The sequence below is a fragment of the Pseudophryne corroboree genome (genome assembly GCF_028390025.1).
Source record: "Pseudophryne corroboree isolate aPseCor3 chromosome 3 unlocalized genomic scaffold, aPseCor3.hap2 SUPER_3_unloc_50, whole genome shotgun sequence".
Lineage (NCBI taxonomy): Eukaryota > Metazoa > Chordata > Amphibia > Anura > Myobatrachidae > Pseudophryne > Pseudophryne corroboree.
This window is the reverse complement of record NW_026967542.1, coordinates 561,027-579,975: the sequence shown is the minus strand read 5'-3', so window position 1 is coordinate 579,975 and position 18,949 is coordinate 561,027. Positions and strand designations below refer to the sequence as shown.

Sequence of the window (18,949 nt, the reverse complement as noted above, 5' to 3'; positions counted from 1 at the left end):
TGGGCGGCTTCCCGAGGGGTCTCGGCTTTACAACTTTGCCGAGCTGCTACTTGGTCAGGGGCAAACACATTTGCAAAATTCTACAAATTTGATACCCTGGCTGAGGAGGACCTGGAGTTCTTTCATTCGGTGCTGCAGAGTCATCCGCACTCTCCCGCCCGTTTGGGAGCTTTGGTATAATCCCCATGGTCCTTACGGAGTCCCCAGCATCCACTAGGACGTCAGAGAAAATAAGAATTTACTCACCGGTAATTCTATTTCTCATAGTCCGTAGTGAATGCTGGGCGCCCATCCCAAGTGCGGATTGTCTGCAATACTTGTAAATAGTTATTGTTACACAAATCGGGTTGTTATTGCGAGCCATCTGTTCAGAGGCTCCGTTGTTATCATACTGTTAACCGGGGTTCCTATCACGAGTTATATGGTGTGATTGGTGTGGCTGGTATGAGTCTTACCCGGGATTCAAAATCCTTCCTTATTGTGTCAGCTCTTCCGGGCACAGTGTCCTAACTGAGGCTTGGAGGAGGGTCATGGGGGGAGGAGCCAGTGCACACCAGGTAGTCCTAAATCTTTCTTAGAGTGCCCAGTCTCCTGCGGAGCCCGTCTATTCCCCATGGTCCTTACGGAGTCCCCAGCATCCACTACGGACTACGAGAAATAGAATTACCGGTGAGTAAATTCTTATTTTTTTCATGCTCTGTGCGATGCCAACATCTGCACCCATGCAGCAAATAGGGGAGGGCAGCATCTAGAAGCAGGCACAGAGAGAGCGGCACTTTCTCCTCCTGGGGCTTCCTCGCTCACCCGCCTCAAGGGGCTCCCAGCTGCTCTTCCTTCATAGGCTGCAGAGGGTGTGGGTAGGAGGCAGGGTGCTGCGGGTCTAGCATGGCAGGAGCCTCTAGTATGGGAGGGCCAGGTTATAGCCTGCAGGCAGCTGGCACTGTACCCCGCTGCTGGTGACCCCGTCCGAGCCCCATCTCATGTTACTCCATGCAGCTGCTCCCCTGTCTGTCTCCTGCCGCCTTTCCCCTGTCTGTCTCCTGCCGTCTTTCCCCTGTCTGTCTCCTGCCGTCTTTCCCCTGTCTGTCTCCTGCCGTCTTTCCCCTGTCTGTCTCCTGCCGCCTTTCCCCTGTCTGTCACTTGCCGCCCTTCCCCTGTCTGTCACTTGCCGCCCTTCCCCTGTCTGTCTCCTGCCGCCTTTCCCCTGTCTGTCTCCTGCCGCCTTTCCCTTGTTTGTCTCCTGCCGCCTTTCCCCTGCATGTCTCCTGCCGCATTTCCCCTGCCTGTCTCCTGCCGCCTTTCCCCTGCCTGTCTCCGGCCGCCTTTCCCCTGTCTGTCTCCTGCCGCCTTATCCCTGCCTGTCTCCTGCCACCTTTCCCCTGCCTGTCTCCTGCCACCTTTCCCCTGCCTGTCTCCTGCCACCTTTCCCCTGCCGCCTTTCCACTGTCTGTCTCCTGCCGCCTTTCCACTGTCTGTCTCCTGCCGCCTTTCCACTGTCTGTCTCCTGCCGCCTTTCTCCTGCCTGTCTCCTGCCGCCTTTCCCCTGCCTGTCTTCTGCCGCCTTTCCCCTGCCTGTCTCCTGCCACCCCTTGCCTGTCTCCTGCCACATTTCCTTGCCTGTCTCCTGCCTCATTTCTTCTGCCTGTCGTGTTTCCCCTGCATGTATCCTGCCACCCTACAGCCTCATGCCAGTTTACTGCCACCCCCACCCTGCCGCACCCCTGCTTGTCTCCAGCCACCTTCCCCCTGCATGTCTCCTGCCGCCTTCCCCCTGCCTGTCTCCAGCCGCCTTCCCCCTGCCTGTCTCCTGCCACCCCTTGCCTGTCTCCGGCCGCCATTCCCTTGCCTGTCTCCGTCTGCCTTTCCCCTTCCGTTCTCCTGCAACCTTTCCCCTGCCTGGCTCCTGCAGCCTTCCCCCTGCCTGTCTCCTGCCGCCTTTCCAGGAGACCCTGTCCCTTCACAGTGTACTGAACATCAGCTCATTGTGACTCCACCCACAATAGCGCTACAATCTAGATCAGGAACACTATACAGTACAGCCTTATGGGGCTGGGTCACAGGAACCTCGGAGACACTGATCAGGACCCTATGGCTGTGGGGAAATAGGAGACTTAACTCACTCTATTCCACATTTACTATGTTACATGTGCAATATGTTTTATGTATTATATTTATTCCAGGAACTCCAGCTGTGAGAACGGAGTCTTTATTACACATCACACGTTCTGTATTCTCTCTGATTTACTGAGGATGGACAAGAACAGGAGTCATAGGACTGAGAGGATAATAAATATCACCCTGGAGATCATCTACCTGCTGACTGGGGAGGTGAGTGGATCTGGGAGCTTCACAGTGACCTTATATCTATAGTAATAATACAGGGACATGACTGGGGAGGTGAGAGGATCTGGGAGCATCACTGTGACCTTATATTTCTAGTAATAATACCGGGACATGACTGGGTAGCTGAGAGGATCTGGGAGCATCATTGTGACCTTATATCTATAGTAATAATACAGGGACATGACTGGGGAGGTAAGAGGATCTGGGAGTGTCACAGTGACATTACTTATATCTATAATAATAATACAGGGACATGACTGGGGAGGTGAGGGGGATCTGGCAGCTCACAGTGACATCACTTATATCTATAGTAATAATAAAGGGACATGACTGTGGGGGTGAGTGAATCTTGGAGCGCCACTGTGACCTTATATCTATATTAATAATGCGTATATGACTGGGGAGGTGAGGGGATCTAGGAAAGGCACAGTGACGTCACATATATAGTAATAATACAGGGACATAACTGGGGAGGTGATGGGATCTGGGAGCATCACAGAGACATCACTTATATCTATGGTAATAATACAGGAACCTGACTTGGGAGGTGAGGGGATTTGGCAACCTCACAGTGAGTTCACTAATATCTATAGTCATAATAGAGGGACATGACATGGGAGGTGAGGGAATCTGGGAGCGTCACAGTGACCTAACATATCTATAGTAATAATACAGGGACGTGACTGGGGAGGTGATGGAAGATGGAATCTGATAGCGTCACAGTAACCTAACTTATATCTATAATAATACGTGGACATGACTGTGGAGGTGAGGGGATATGGAGGCGTCCCTGTGATGTCACATATATCTATAGTAATGATACAGGGACATGACTGGGGAGGTTAGGAGATCTGGAAGCGTCATTGTGACATAATATCTCTCTTGTACTAATACAAGGGACATGACTGGGGAGGTGAGGGGATCAGGGAGTGGCACAGTGACATCACATATCTATGGTAATAATACAGGGACATGACGGGAGTTGAGGGGTTCTGGGAGCACTACAGTGACTTCACTAATATCTATATTAGTAAGAATAATACAGGGACATGACCGGGGAGGTGTGGTGATCTGGGAGCATCACAGTGACTTCACTTATATCTATAATAATAATAATAATAATAATGCAGGGACATGACTGGGGAGGTGAGGGGATCTGAGAGTGTCACAGTGACATTACTTATATCTATAATAATAATACAGGGATATGACTGGGGAGGTGAGGGGATCTGGGAGCGTCACTTTGACATATCATATTTATAGTAATAATTCAGGGACGTGACGAGGTGAGGGGATCTGGCAGCTCACAGTGACATCACTTATATCTAAAGAAATAATACAGGGACATGACTGGGGAGGTGAGGGATCTGGGAGTGTCACAGTGACATCACTTATATCTATAGTAATAATACAGGGAGATGAATGGGGAGGTGATGCAATCTAGGAATGTCACAATAATGTCACATATAGCTATAGAAATACACAGGGACATAACTGGAGAGTTGAGGTGATCTTGGAGTGTCACAGTGACATCACTTATATCTATAGTAATAATACAGGGACCTGACTGGGGAGGTGAGGGGATCTGGGAGCCTCACTGTGACATCACTTATATCTATAGTAATAATACAGGGATATGACTGGAGGTGAGGGGATCTGGGAGTGTCACAGTGACATCACATATCTATAGTAATAATTCAGGAACCTGACTGGGGAAATGAGGGGATCTGGGAGCCTCACTGTGACATCACTTATATCTATAGTAATAATACAGGTATATTACTGGGGAGGTGAGGTAATCTGACAGCATCACAGTGACATCACTTATATCTATAGTAATAATACAGAAACATGACTGGGGAGGTGAGGGAATCTGGAAGCGTCCCTGTGATGTAACTTATATCTATAGTAATAAAACAGGGACATGACTGGGGAGGTGAGGGGATCTGGGAGCGTCACTTTGACATAGCATATTTATAGTAATAATTCAGGGACGTGACGAGGTGAGGGGATCTGGGAGCATCACAGTGACATCACTTATAACTTATATCTAAAGTAATAATACAGGGACATGACTGGGGAGGTAAGGGAATCTGGGAGCGTCACAGTGACCTAACTTATATCTATAGTAATAATACAGGGATATGAACAGAGAGGTGAGAGAGTATGGTAGCATAACTGTAACATTACTTATTTTTAGTAATAATACAGGGACATGACTGGGGAGTTGAGGGGATCTGGGATTGTCACTGTGACATTACTTATATCTATTGTGATAATACGAGAACATGACTGGGGAGGTGAGGGGATCTGGGAGAGGCGCAATGATGTCACATATCTATAGTAATAATACAAGGACATGACTGGGGAGGTGAGGGAATCTGGGAGTTTCACAGTGACGTCACTTATGTCTATAGTAATAATACAGAGACGTGACTGGGGAGGTGAGGAGATCTGGAAGCGTCACAGTGATGTCACTTATATCAATAGAAATAATACAGGGACATGACTGGGGAGGTGAGGGGATCTGGGAGCGTCAATGTGACATCACATATCTATAGTAATAATACAGGGTCATGACTGGGGAGGTTAGCGGATCTGGGAGCTATACAGTGACATTACTTTAGTAGTAATACAAAGAAATGACTGAGAAGGTGAGGAGATCCGAGAGCATTACAGTGACGTCACTAATATCTATAGTCATAATACAGGGACATGACTGGGGAGGTGAGGGAATCGGAACGTCACAGTGACAGTACATATCTATAGTAATAATACAGGGACCTGACTGGGGAGGTGAAGGGATTTTGGAGCTTCATAGTGACGTCACTCATATCTATAGAAATAATACAGGGACATGACTGGGGAGGTGAGATGATTTAGAAGCGTCACTGTGAAGTCACTTATATCTATAGTAATAATAAAGGGACATGACTGGGGAGGTGAGGGGGGGTGTCTGGGAGTGTATATATTGATATTTGATGTCTCCTCCATTACTCAGGATTACACAGTAGTGAAGAAGACATCCAATGAGTGTGAGATATTCAACAGCTGTCCCCGTGTGTCAGGAGGACTGAGTAGAACCCAGAGACCCATCCCAGTGCCTCCACCTCACTCACTAATACATGAGAGACTCAATGACCAAAAGATCCTGGAACTCACCAACAAGATCATTCAGCTGCTGACTGGAGAGGTGACTGCTGGGAATGGGGCATTACACAGTAACACCAGGGGACGTGCCTGGGTGATGACTAGAGAGGTGATTGCTGGGAATGGGGCATTATACAGTAACACCAGGGGATGTGTTTGGGTGATAACTGGAGAGGTGACTGCTGGGAATGGGGCATTATACAGTAACACCAGGGGACGTGTCTGGGTGATGACTGGGGAGGTGACTGCTTGGAATGGGGCATTATACAGTAACACCAGGGGATGTCTCTGAGTGATGACTGGAGAGATTACTACTGGGAATGGGACATTATACAGTAACACCGGGGGACGTGTCTGGGTGATGACTGGAGAGGTGACTGCTGGGAATGGGGCATTATACAGTAACACCGGGGGATGTGTCTGGGTGATGACTGGAGAGGTGACTGCTGGGAATGGGGCATTATACATTAACACCAGGGGATGTGTCTGGGTGATGACTGGAGAGGTGACTACTGGGAATGGGACATTATACAGTAGCACCGGGGGATGTGTCTGGGTGATGACTGGAGAGGTGACTGCTGGGAATGGGACATTATACAGTAACACCGGGGGATGTGTCTGGGTGATGACTGGAGAGGTGACCGCTGGGAATGGGACATTATACAGTAACATCAGGGGACGTGTCTGGGTGGTGACTGGAGAGGTGACTGCTGGGAATGGGGCATTATACAGTAACACCAGGGGATGTGTCTGGGTGATGATTGGAGAGGTGACTGCTGGGAATGGGGCATTATACAGTAACACCAGGGGATGTGTCTTGGTGATGACTGGAGAGGTGACTGCTGGGAATGGGGCATTATACAGTAACACCAGGGGATGTGTCTGGGTGATGACTGGAGAGGTAACTGCTGGGAATGGGACATTATACAGTAACACCAGGGGACGTGTCTGGGAGATGACTGGAGAGGTGACTGCTGGGAATGGGACATTATACAGTAACACCAGGGGATGTGTCTGGGTGATGACTGGAGAGGTGACTGTCGGGAATGGGGCATTATACAGTAACACCAGGAGATGTGTCTGGGTGATGATTGGAGAGGTGACTGCTGGGAATGGGGCATTATACAGTAACACCGGGGGATGTGTCTGGGTGGTGACTGGAGAGGTGACTGCTGGGAATGGGGCATTATACAGTAACACCAGGGGATGTGTCTGGGTGATGACTGGAGTGGTGACTGCTGGGAATGGGACATTATACAGTAACACCAGGGGACGTGTCTGGGTGATGACTGGAGAGGTGACTGCTGGGAATGGGACATTATACAGTAACACCAGGGGATGTGTCTGGGTGATGACTGTATCACTGTGTGTGTCAGGTTCCTATAAGGTGTCAGGATGTCACTGTCTATGTCTCCATGCAGGAGGAGGAGTATATAGAGGAACACAGGGGTCTGTACAAGGACGTGATGATGGAGAATCACTGGCCCCTCACATCACTGGGTAAGAGGAGACTGTCATGTATTGTACAGGGGAGAGCAGGTATGGGGGCCCCTATATACACACATCATCTGATAATCACATATATACACTGTACTCAGTCACTGTGTGTCTCCTACAGATGGACCCAGCAACAGAGATACCCCAGAGAGATGTCCCCGTCCTCTGTATTCCCAGGATTGTACAGAGGAGAATCACAGGATCCCACAGGAGGATCAGGTAGGTGGGATGTAGGGTCTCCCCAATAAACCAAAGTGACTGTCACTATATGTTGTGTAGAGGAGCTGTGTGTCACTATATTTGTCTTGTTAAAATAGGATGAAGCCCAATTAAATAATATTAAAATCAAAGATACAGAGGGAGAAGAAGAGATGTATGTGACTGATATAAAGGCAGAAGATATAGATGGAGAAGAAGAGACGTATGTGACTGATATGAAGGCAGAAGATACAGAGGGAGAAGAAGAGACGTATGTGACTGATATGAAGGCAGAAGATATAGATGGAGAAGAAGAGACGTATGTGACTGATATAAAGGCAGAAGATATAGATGGAGAAGAAGAGACGTATGTGAGGGGTGATCAGCAGTCTAAGGAGGAGGAGATCCCTACAGATATCAGCACAGGTGAGTAATAAACACTTATTACAGAACAGAGTCACATATTCTCCTTTATTAGTCACTACAGCAATCTCTTATCCTACACCCTCCTCTGTCAGTACAAACTAATGAGGAATTTTTTTTTCCCAGTGTGGAGTTTAGAACCATCACCTCTATTATACTCCTGCTCTCACCCTCACATCATGTCACTGTGTGTTACCATCCCAGAGAGCTGACCAGTCTCTTCCCCACACTCTCTGGGGTATATTGTACGTCAGGAGCCACCAGCCCCTATTATACTCCTGCTCTTTCCCTCACATCATGTCACTGTGTGGTACCAGCCCAGAGATCTGACCAGTCTCCTCCCCACACTCTCTGGTGTATCTCATACACCAGGAGCCATCAGCCACTATTATACTCCTGCTCTCCCTCTCTCATCATGTCACTGTGTGTTACCAGCCCAGAGATCTGACCAGTCTCCTCCCCACACTCTCTGGTGTATCTCATACATCAGGAGCCATCAGCCCCTATTATACTCCTGCTCTCCCCCTCACATCATGTCACTGTGTGTTACCAGCCCAGAGATCTGACCAGTCTCCTCCCCACACTCTCTGGTGTATCTCATACACCAGGAGCCATCAGCCACTATTATACTCCTGCTCTCTCCCTCTCATCATGTCACTGTGTGTTACCAGCCCAGAGATCTGACCAGTCTCCTCCCCACACTCTCTGGTGTATCTCATACATCAGGAGCCATCATCCCCTATTATACTCCTGCTCTCTCCCTCACATTATTTCACTGTGTTACTAGCCCAGATATCTGACCAGTCTCCTCCCCACACTCTTTGGTATATCTCATACATCAGGAGCCATCAGCCCATATTAATCCCATGGTCTTCTTATCATGTCACTGAGGTCAGGTAGGATTTTTTTTCTGTAACTAACATGGTGTTGAGTCTCGGCAATAAGAAGGCAAGCTGAGAACTGAGCTAGAACGCCAGTCTCCTTTTTCGAGTAGGCCGTGACATTGGTCTTCAGCACACGGATGAGTAATGCATAATAGTAGGTCACTGGATTCAGTGGACCATGCTTTAATTAAGAATTGGAATCTCTTAATAGTTCTTATTCTAAAGCAGAGTAATGGGAAGTGTATGTGACAGGATGGTCTTCATTCCTTAATATAGGTATTCCATTCCTAGTATGTCTGCAAGTAGAGACCTCATAGATAGAAAAGTTCATCCTTCATGAGCAAACAGATTGATTATGGGGAGTGATATTCTGTACAGATGTCCTGGAGAAGGTATCCAGACAATCCCTGTTATACAGAGTGGAGATCATGTAAAGAGGGATAGACACCTTGATAGAAGAACGGTCTGGTTATGCCCCTTGGCTAGAGAATCGTTCCGGTATTGCCCCTGCACTAGAGTATCGGTCCGGTATTGCCCCTGCGCTAGAGTATCGGTCCGGTTTTGCCCTTGGCTAGAGGAACAGTCCGGTTTTGCCCCTGGCTAGAAGAACGGTCCGGTCAGGCCCCTGGACAGCAGGTGATCACTAAAAAAGCCTAGTTAATCTCCCATTTATAGCGGATCTTTCTCCTGGAGAAAAATTAAATGATACTAAAATTCTCAGGTGAAAATGACTGTGTATTCTCATTATCTGTAACGTCCGCAATTTAAAGACCTTAGAAACTGTAGGCTAGCAAGACAGTTCAATAGGAGACTACGTAGAAAGCCCTTTCGAATGTGTTCTTCTAGCACCACACAACTGCACAGTACGCAGACATTTGGCCGCTTTATCAGAAATCAGTGAGAAATGGATAAAGTATTGAATTCCATCAGTATTCAAAGGGAAAAGTCTTTATACAGGACTCCATCATTCCTAGATTAGAGTTAAAGTCTATGCACGGTTGTCGACTGAATAAGTCTTCTCTACATCCTACAGATCAGAAAGGCTGAAAAAATACTCTCTCTAATATCCATTAAGGGATATTGGGGAATTAGTACGATGGGGTATAGATGGGGTCCAAAGGAGCCAGTGCACTTTACATTTCTTCCACTGGGTGTGCTGGCGGCTCCTCTCTGTGCCCCCTAATACAGGCAGTTTAGAAACATGTGCCCTCAGGAGAGGATGCCACTCTGGAGCTCCAGAGGATTTTCTTCCGTTTTATTTTGAACTTTATTTTCGGGATGCTGTTTGGGCGTCAGTATACCTGCACCGTGTGAGTGGGGGGAGGGGGGGTCCTGAGAGGTTGTTGGTACCGCGGGGCATTGCGCCTCGTTGGTCGCAATTGCAGCATGCCGCACACCCCTAACGTAGCCTGAAGGTCAGAAGAGTGGTGAGTACAAACCGGGGGCCCTGCTAGGGGGGTCCCCTGGTTCTTGGTGCGGTGCTATGGCAGGGGCGGCATACAGGACCCTCCCTTAGAGGGACCCGCTATAGCCCCCCTGTGTACACTGGCAGCGGTGGTGAAATCAATGTGATGTTTCACACTTATAAGGAGACTTTGCCAGTATAAATATCTACACAGCTCCGGCGCCATTACACGGTTCGGAGCTACCCCAGAGCGGGACCAGCGGCATTTTGGCGCCTTCCTCTGCTCACTGCTGCAGCAGCAAGGACACACAGTTCCTCCAGACAAATGGGGGAGAGCCGCTATTATTACACAATTAGAGTCCTGAAAAGGACAAGAACTCCGGTGTTCACCGTGATATAAACACAGCCTGCAATCTTACTGAGGCTGACAGGCTTGGGTGTGCTGTCCCTCTCACTCTCTGTCTCCTCACATACAGTAAGGGCAGGCTTGCTATGTAATAACGTGTGTGTGTGTGTGTGTGTCTGAGTGTTGTCTACTCTAAACATGGTAAAACACCAATTATGCAGTGTATGTTGCAACAGATTCTCTCCCTCTATAGATGGTTCCCTATCATGTGAACAATGCAGTCAGTCTTCCCAAGTTAGTGATGAAGTCAGGCGTCATCCTGGCTCGGTGCCATAAAGACTATGATGGCAGACATGTCATCTCAGCTTACTGCTAATACTCAGAAAAAGCTCAGTGTCACCTTCCCTGATTCTCCGGAACTAGATGACATATTTAAGAAAGCCTGGAAAAACCCTGATAAAAATAAAAAATATCAGGTTACAAAATGGTTTTTGCACACTTCCCCATTTACACCTGAAGGTAGGAAGAATTGGGAAGAACCCCCAGCTGTAGACATATCAGTCTCCCGTTTCTTAAAAAAGGTGGTACTACCAGCATCTGGCTCCTTTACATTATAGAACCCTGGGGATAGGAAAATAGAGACTACACTAAAGTCTACTTACACAGCGGCTGGTGTATCACAAAGACCCGTGCTTGTGGGTTCCTGGATGACACATGCCAGTCATACATGGGCAACTCAAATTCAAGAGGGCCTTGCGGGGGATATGTCCCTGGTCACTACGGTGACTCTCATAAAACACATTCAAGACACTGCAGGCATCCTGTGTGACTCTCTCAAGGAGATAGGCGCTATTAATACTAGGACTACTGCATGGCAGTGTCAGCACGCAGAGCTTTGTGGCTGCGTCACTGGATAGTGGATGCAGATTCCAAGCACAGTGTGGAGTCTCTTCCTTAGGGGAGTTGGATACATGGATTTCTAAGGTTACTGCAGGAAAATCCGCATTTCTCTTTTCTGGGGACGTCTAACCAGTCCTTTTGGACAACAAGGTTTAGATCAAGAATCAGAGGTGCCTGCACTGCAGCGAGAAGCACCAGAAGTAAGGCAAGAAAACCAGCCGCTGCATGTTCTCAGGAACAAAGCACCAGTTCAGCTTTCACGAAGGCCTCAGCATGACCCCCCCCCCCCCCCCCACACACACACACACACACACACACATCGAGGGGATCTCGATGTGGGAGCTCGACTGCGTCACTTCAGCCGCAACTGGGAAAGCCCCTACCAGGATACCTGGGTACAGGACCTCATTTCTCAGGGCTACAAGCTGGAGTTCAGCAGCGCTCCTCCCCAACAATTTTTCAAATCAAGCTTACCAGTTTTGGAGGATACATGAGTTACGCTGCAACAGGCCATCCTAAAGTTGGTCCAGTCCCAAGTCATTGTTCCAGTGCCACTACAACAACAAGGAAAGGGTTACTACTCCATCCTGTTTGTGGTACCAAAACCGGACGGTTCGGTAAGGCCCATTCTGAATCTAAAATCCTTGAACTCTTACCTAAAGGTTTTCAAGTTCAAGATGGAATCCTTGCAAGCAGTGATTGCTGGTCTGGAAGAATGGGAGTTCATGGTCTTGCTGGATATAAAGGTCGATTATCTCCATATCCTGATTTGGCCACCTCATCGGGCCTACCTGCGGTTTGCCCTGCTGAACGATCACTACCAGTTCCAGGCACTACCCTTCGGCCTGTCCACAGCTCCGAGGGTCTTCACGAAGTAATGGTGGAGATGATGTTCCACTCCGAATCCAGGGTGTCAATATTGTCCCTTACCTGGATGATCTCTTGATAAAAGTGACATCCAGGGAACTTCTAGTACTCAATATAGACCGCACTATTCAGCTTCTGCTATAACATGTATGGATCCTCAATTTACAGATGTCCCACCTGGAGCTTACTCAGTGGCTTCTATTCCTGGGAATGTTTCTGGATACTGTGGCAATCCAGTACGGAAAGTTCCATGCCAGAACATTTCAATTGGATCTCCTGAGCAAGTGATCCGGATCACATGTTCAGATGCATTGGATAATACGTCTGTCACCTCAGGCCAGGATCTCCCTCTTGTGGTGGCTACAGTCCTCAAACCTGCTGGAAGGTTGAAGTTTTGGGACTCAGGATTGGATTCTCCTCATGACAGATGAGTCTGAGAGGATGGGGAGCTGTCACCCAAGGGGCTCAGTTCCAGGGCAAGTGATCAGCCCACGAAGCCCTACTTCTAATCAACATTATGGAACGTCGGGTGATCTACAATTCTCTGCTTCTGGCCTCTCCTCTGCTTAGGAATCGAGCGATCCAGGTTCAGTCGGACAACGCCATGGCGGTGGCTTACATAAATCGCCATGGAGGGACAAAAAGCAGAGCCTGCATGCGAGAAGTGTCAAAGATACTCCTCTGGGAAGAAAGAAATGCAATGTCCGTCATCTTCAATCTGGGGGTGGACTACAGGGAAGCGGACTTCATGAGTCGTCATGATCTCCACCCCTCCCAGGGTGGTTCCATCAACAGGTGTTTTAACAGATAATTTGTCAGCGTCCGGAATCTTACCGGTACGCTGGCTTCCTTGGCCTTGTGCGGGCAGCAGCGGAGGTGGGCTGCTGCGCCGGATCCGTGGGCAGCAGTAGCGGCGGTGAGGGGGTCCGCTCGTGGCGGCGGGATGCCCTTGCTGAGCCGTTGCTAGGAGACCAGGGGCAGTGAGCAATGTGGCTTTGCAAAAAGGTGTGCATTACTGGGGGCTGCCATGTTGGAGACCAAGTTTTAAGCATAGTTCCTGTTTCCTGTTTCTTCCAGCCAATCCAGGGGAAGCTCTCCCTATAAAAGGGGGCTGATTTAGGACAGGGACGCCAGTGCTTCAAGTTACAACCCTGTTGTAGGTGCTTTAGCCTGTGCTCCCAGGATTCCTGCTGTATTCTGGTTACTCCTGATCCTGCTTGGTCGGTTCTCTGTTGCTGCTGCAGCCCTGCCGTTTCTAGCCTGCTACTGCCTGTGGAAGCGCTCCTGGAAAACCCGGTCCAGTAAGACTCTTTGGGCACAGTCGGCCCCGGATCTTCTGCCTCATCTTTCAAGCCACACTCCACAGATCTCTTTCACCAGCCACGCCTTTGTACCACCGACTATAGCCTGCAGATTACCTGTTAGGGTCTCCTGCCCTGTGCTGCCACGTCGTCATGGCAACCGGGAGACAAGTGCTAGCGGAGTAACCTGAGCGCAGCTGATACTCCGGTTCGGGTCTTTTGCTGTGCAGTGGTTATAGGCTCTGTGCACGGCAGGGGATCCGGTGCTGGTTTTTGTGCTCACAGTCTGTGAGGTCTGAGTGGGGCGTGGACAGCACCTGCTTTATAAGGCCTCTTCTCAGGGTAAGCAGATGCTGCTGAATCTTTGTTGGTTAGTCAGTTCATGAAAGTTAGCCAGTACTGTGTAGCTTTGTATTTGTTTGTTGCTTACTGCAAATAGGCCTGGGGATTTGGTATTACACTCTGCCAATCCAGACCTAGCAGTAAGACTGGAGTCAGTCGTTTAGCTTGCTGGGGTTCTGTTACTACTCTGTGAATTTAGCAAGTTTGCGGCTGTATTCTAAGACTTGCCTGTCTAATCCTGTCTCACTGTGCTAGGTGTCAGGGGTCAGTTTAGTGGCAGTAAGCTGAACCTGTGCACTGCAAGTGAGAATTAGGATTGTGGAGACTCTCCTTGTGTCTATCATTCCATCTCTGACCAAGGAGTTTACTGCCACACCCGTTGGTAACCCTTTAGGGTTTACTGTTGCCCTTAGCAACAGCATTTCGGGTTCTCTACGTATTAAAACACAACATCTTGCTTTTCCCATCTGAGCAGTTCTAATACAAGGGAGATACCCAGTTCCTTAGCCTCTGGGCTTCTCTGTTCACTTTGTGTGTATTTTGTTACCCTATCACCTTCTGTGTACGTTATGTCATATTCCCCAGTCTGTCTGTGAGTCCATTTGTTTTGCATAACAGTTCAAACACCAGTACATTCCTGCAGGCACTGGAGTGCATAACAGTTCTGACACCAGTACTTTCCTGCAGGCACTGGTGTGCATAACATTACCTTCAGCCTCGTTTTCCAAACCACAGTCCACAATCCTTGTCTCCAGCCACGGCTTCAACCACCATCCACAGTTCCACAGTTCATCATCTACAGTCTCGTCTTTCAAATCACAGTCCACAGTTCTTCGCCCCCAGCCACGTCTTTAACCATTGTGCACCAGCCGCTGTTCTTTACCTCAGCCCTGTACATAATAAATACTTTCCATTGACTCTCAAACCCCGCCTACGTTCTTCATTGCTCCGTGTCCCATGCGAAGAAACTATATCCAGCCCCCTCATCTGGTTCATTCACAGCCTGCTACCTTCTCGGGCAAATCTCAGCTGCCGGATCCTCAAACTTTGCTAGACGTGACATAATTGACCTGTGGGGCTGCCCACAGATAGACATAATGGCTTCTCGACTCAACAAGAAGCTTCGCTGGTATTGCTCAAGAACCAGGAACCCTCAGGCGAGGGCAATAGATTCGCCGACGTCCCCTTGGCCTTACTGGCTGGTCTACCTGTTTCCTCGATTCCATTGCTCCCGAGGGTGCTAAAGCGATTCAGAAATCAAGGAGTCCAGGCAATTCTGATTGCCCTGGATTGGCCTCGGAGGACATGGTAAGCAGATCTTCTGAACATGTCCGTCGCAGACTCTTGGCCTCTGCCAATGAGAAGATATCTTCTGCAACAAGGACCGTTCATCTACCCGATCTTACGGCAACTTTGTTTGACGGCATGGAGGTTGAGCGGAACATCCTAGCTCACAAAGGCTTTTCCAAAAAGATTATTGCAACCATGGTTCAGGCCAGAAAGCCTGTGACGTCAAAACACTATCATCATATCTGGAGGAGATATCTTTTGGTATGAGGAACGCACGTATCCACCTGCAGAATTCTTGTGTTTCCTGCAGACTGGAGTGAATAAGGGCTTATGTCTGGGTTCCATTAAGGTGCATATTTCAGCTCTCTCAATGTTCTTTCAGAAGAAGTTTACAGTGTTGCCAGAAGTTCAGACCTTAGGGGTAATTTTGAGTTGATCGCAGCTGGAATTTTGTTAGCAGTTGGGCAAAACCATGTGCACTGCAGGGGAGTCAGATATAACATGTGCAGAGAGAGAGAGATTTCTAAAAGTGTTGGTTTCTGAGTTAATTACCTTACACAGCTTCGTGTCGTCTGCAAAGATTGACACTGTGTTTTCCAGGCCTATTCCTAGATCATTGATAAATATAATGAACATCAGTGGGCCAAGAACAGACCCTTGTGGTATTCCACTGACTACTGATGCCCAGCTGGAGAACATCCCATTGACCACTACTTGTTGTTCCCTGTTGTCCAACCAATTACCTATTCAAGTACAAATAATATTTCCTAGGCCAAGTTCCCTTAATTTGTGGACCAGTCTCCTATGTGGCACTGTATCGAAGGCTTTTGCAAAATCTAAGTAAACCACGTCCACTGCTTTTCCAGGGTCCAGATTCTCGCTCACTTCCTCATAGAAGCTAATTAAGTTGGTTTGACATGACCTGTTCCTTACAAACCCATGTTGACTTTTAGTAATAAACTTAGTTGCATGTAGGTGCTCCTCTATGCTATCCCTCAAAATGCCTTCTAATATTTTACCCACTATAGAGGTTAAACTAACTGGTCTATAGTTTCCAGGATTATTTTTAGTTCCCTTTTTAAATAAAGGCACTACCTCAGCTATACGCCAATCCTTTGGTACCATGCCTGATCTAATCGAACTATTGAAAATCGGGTATAGGGGTTTAGCTAGCTGTGTCCTAAGCTCCATAATAACCCTCGGATGCAAACCGTCTGGGCCTGGTGATTTATTAATCTTTATTTTGCTTATTCTCTCCAGGACTACTTCCTCACTTAAACAGGTATCTAGCCAAGAGTCATTACATTCACTGTCGTTAAGCAATACTGTCACCTGTGCATCCTCCATGGTGAATACTGACGAAAAAAAATTGTTCAATATTTCAGCTTTTAATTTGTCATCGTTTGTCAAGGATCCCAATTCATCCTCTAATGGGCCCACGTTCTCCTTCTTCAACCTTTTACTGTTTATATATTTATAAAACTTTTTAGGATTGATTTTACTCTATAGCGATTTGCTTTTCATTAGCAATTTTAGCTGCTCTTATTACTTTTTTGCATATTTTATTGCATTCCTTGTAAAACTGGAATGACTCCTCCCCACCATTAGATTTAAATGTTTTAAAAGCACGCCTCTTATTAGCCATTGCTTCTTTGACCTCCTTATTAAGCCACATTGGTTTGTGCTTAATACTCCTGCGTTTACTGCTCATTGGAATGAATTTGTGACTATTGCTTTCAAGCAACCCTTTTAAAGTATCCCACATTTCCGATGTGTCCTTGCCATGAAACAACTCATCCCAGTCAATGCTGTTTAGTGCCCGTCTCGGCATATTAAAGTTAGCTTTTCTGAAGTTTAATGTTTTGGTTGCTCCCTTATAGCTATTTTTCTTGAAACTGATGTCAAAAGTGATCATATAATGATCGCTGTTTCCCAAGGTCTCCCCAACTTTAATGTTTGATATAATGTCCACGTTATTGGTAATAACTAGGTCCAGAATAGTTTTACCTCTAATTGATTCAGGAATTGATCCTTCAATGTATTTAAAAACCTGTTGCTCCTAGTTTTTAAACATGAATCGTTCCTCCAATTTATATCAGGATAGTTAAAGTCTCCTAACACTAGGATGTCCCCCATTCCTGCTGCTTTTTCTATTTGCTGTAGGAGTTGTTCCTCATCATGTATGCTGATATCCGGTTGCTTGCAACGTGTCAATGACTAGTTTCTTTGCCTCAGTGCCCTCACTTGTGATATCAACCCATAGCGACTCCACATTATCTCCAATCCCCTTGCAGATAGTATCTATTACGCATGGTTTAAGAGATGGTTTACTGAAGAGACATATCCCTCCTCCCCTTTTGGTAGCCCTATCCCTCCTAAAAAGAGAAAGACCCTCCAAAAACGCAACCAGGTCATTGTCACGGCCCCCCCGTCACAACAGGGAGAAGGCTTTTATTCGAGCCACTTCGTGGTCCCGAAGCCGGATGGCTCGGTCAGACCGATCCTAAACCTGCAGTCCCTCAATTTCTATCTAAAAAAGTTCAAATTCAAGATGGAGTCGCTCCGAGCAGTGAGTTCCAGTCTGGAGGAAGGGGATTTTATGGTGTTGGTGGACATAAAGGATGCCTACTTACATGTTCCCATTTATCCTCCGCATCAGGCTTACCTGAGGTTTGCAATTCAGGATTGTCATTACCAATTTCAGATGTTGCCGTTTGGTCTTTCCACGGCTCCGAGTATTTTTACCAAGGTAATAGCGGAAATGATGGTTCTCCTTCGCAAGCAAAGAGTAACGATTATCCCGTACTTGGATGATCTTCTGATAAAGGCGAGATCCAGGGACCAGTTGGTGCAAAACATTGCACTCTCCCTGACAGTTCTTCAACAACATGGTTGGCTCCTAAAGTTGCCAAAATCACAGTTGATTCCGACGACCTGGCTGACGTTTTTGGGAATGATACTGGACACAGAACTACAGAGTTTTTCTTCCAGTGGAGAAGGCTCAGGAAATTCAGGGTCTGGTCAAACAAATTCTGAAACCAGCCAGAGTGTCAATCCATCAATGCACTCGCTTGCTGGGGAAGATGGTTGTGGCTTACAAGGCCATTCAGTTTGGCAGATTCCATGCCAGAGTGTCCCAGTGGGACCTGTTGGACAAGTGGTTCGGATCCCACCTACACATGCACCGGAGGATAATCCTGTCTTCCAAGACCAGAATCTCTTTCCTGTGGTGGCTGCACAGCTCTCACCTCCTAGAGGGGCACAGGTTCGGGATCCAGGACTGGATCCTAGTAACCACAGATGCAAGCCTCCGAGGCTGGGGAGCAGTGACACAGGGGGAAAACTTCCAAGGAAGATAGTCAAGTCAGGAGACTTGTCTTCACATAAACGTTCTGGAGTTAATGGCTATTTACAACGGCCTTCTACAAACGGAACGTCTTTGTCACAATCTGCCTGTACTGATCAAGTCGGACAATATAACAGCAGTAGCATACGTATACTGCCAGGGCGGAACAAAGAGCAGAGCGGCAATGGCAGAAGCTACAAAGATTCTCCGCTAGGCGGAAAAACATACAGTTGCTCGGTTGGCAGTCTTCATACCAGGAGTGGACAACTGGGAAACAGACTTCCTCAGCAGGCATGATCTCCATCCAGTAGAGTGGAGCCTCCATCAGGAGGTCTTCACAGAAGTGACAAGTCTTTGGGGAGTTCCTCAAATAGACATGATGGCGTCTCGTCGCAACAAGAAGCTACAGAGATATTGTTTCAGGTCGAGGGACCCTCAAGCAATGGTAGTGGATGCACTGGTGACACCGTGGGTGTTTCAGTTGGAATATGTATTCCCTCAACTTCCTCTCATTCCAAAAGTTCTAAAGATCATAAGAAGTACAAAGATTCAAGCGATCCTCATTGTCCCAGGCTGGCCAAGGAGGGCTTGGTATCCAGATCTTCAGGAATTACTCGTAGAAGATCCCTGGCCTCTTCCTCTCCGCGAGGACCTGTT

The 18,949-nt window shown here is 47.7% G+C and overlaps 1 protein-coding gene across 2 annotated transcripts in view; it reads left to right on the top strand.

Moving 5' to 3' along the window:
• The window catches only part of LOC134984398 (oocyte zinc finger protein XlCOF22-like), a 41,392-nt gene that overhangs the window by 12,554 nt on the left and 9,889 nt on the right, over nucleotides 1-18,949 (top strand). The window contains exons 2-6 of one of the 2 annotated variants that reach the window (XM_063949989.1): nucleotides 2,181-2,328; nucleotides 5,345-5,536; nucleotides 6,915-6,993; nucleotides 7,112-7,209; nucleotides 7,308-7,614. In XM_063949989.1, coding sequence (XP_063806059.1) covers nucleotides 2,251-2,328; nucleotides 5,345-5,536; nucleotides 6,915-6,993; nucleotides 7,112-7,209; nucleotides 7,308-7,614 — 754 coding nt within the window. In that variant the 5' untranslated portion in view covers nucleotides 2,181-2,250. Of the gene's footprint in view, nucleotides 1-2,180; nucleotides 2,329-5,344; nucleotides 5,603-6,914; nucleotides 6,994-7,111; nucleotides 7,210-7,307; nucleotides 7,615-18,949 lie in introns of those variants that run through there. The other variant, XM_063949990.1, reaches the window with a different exon arrangement.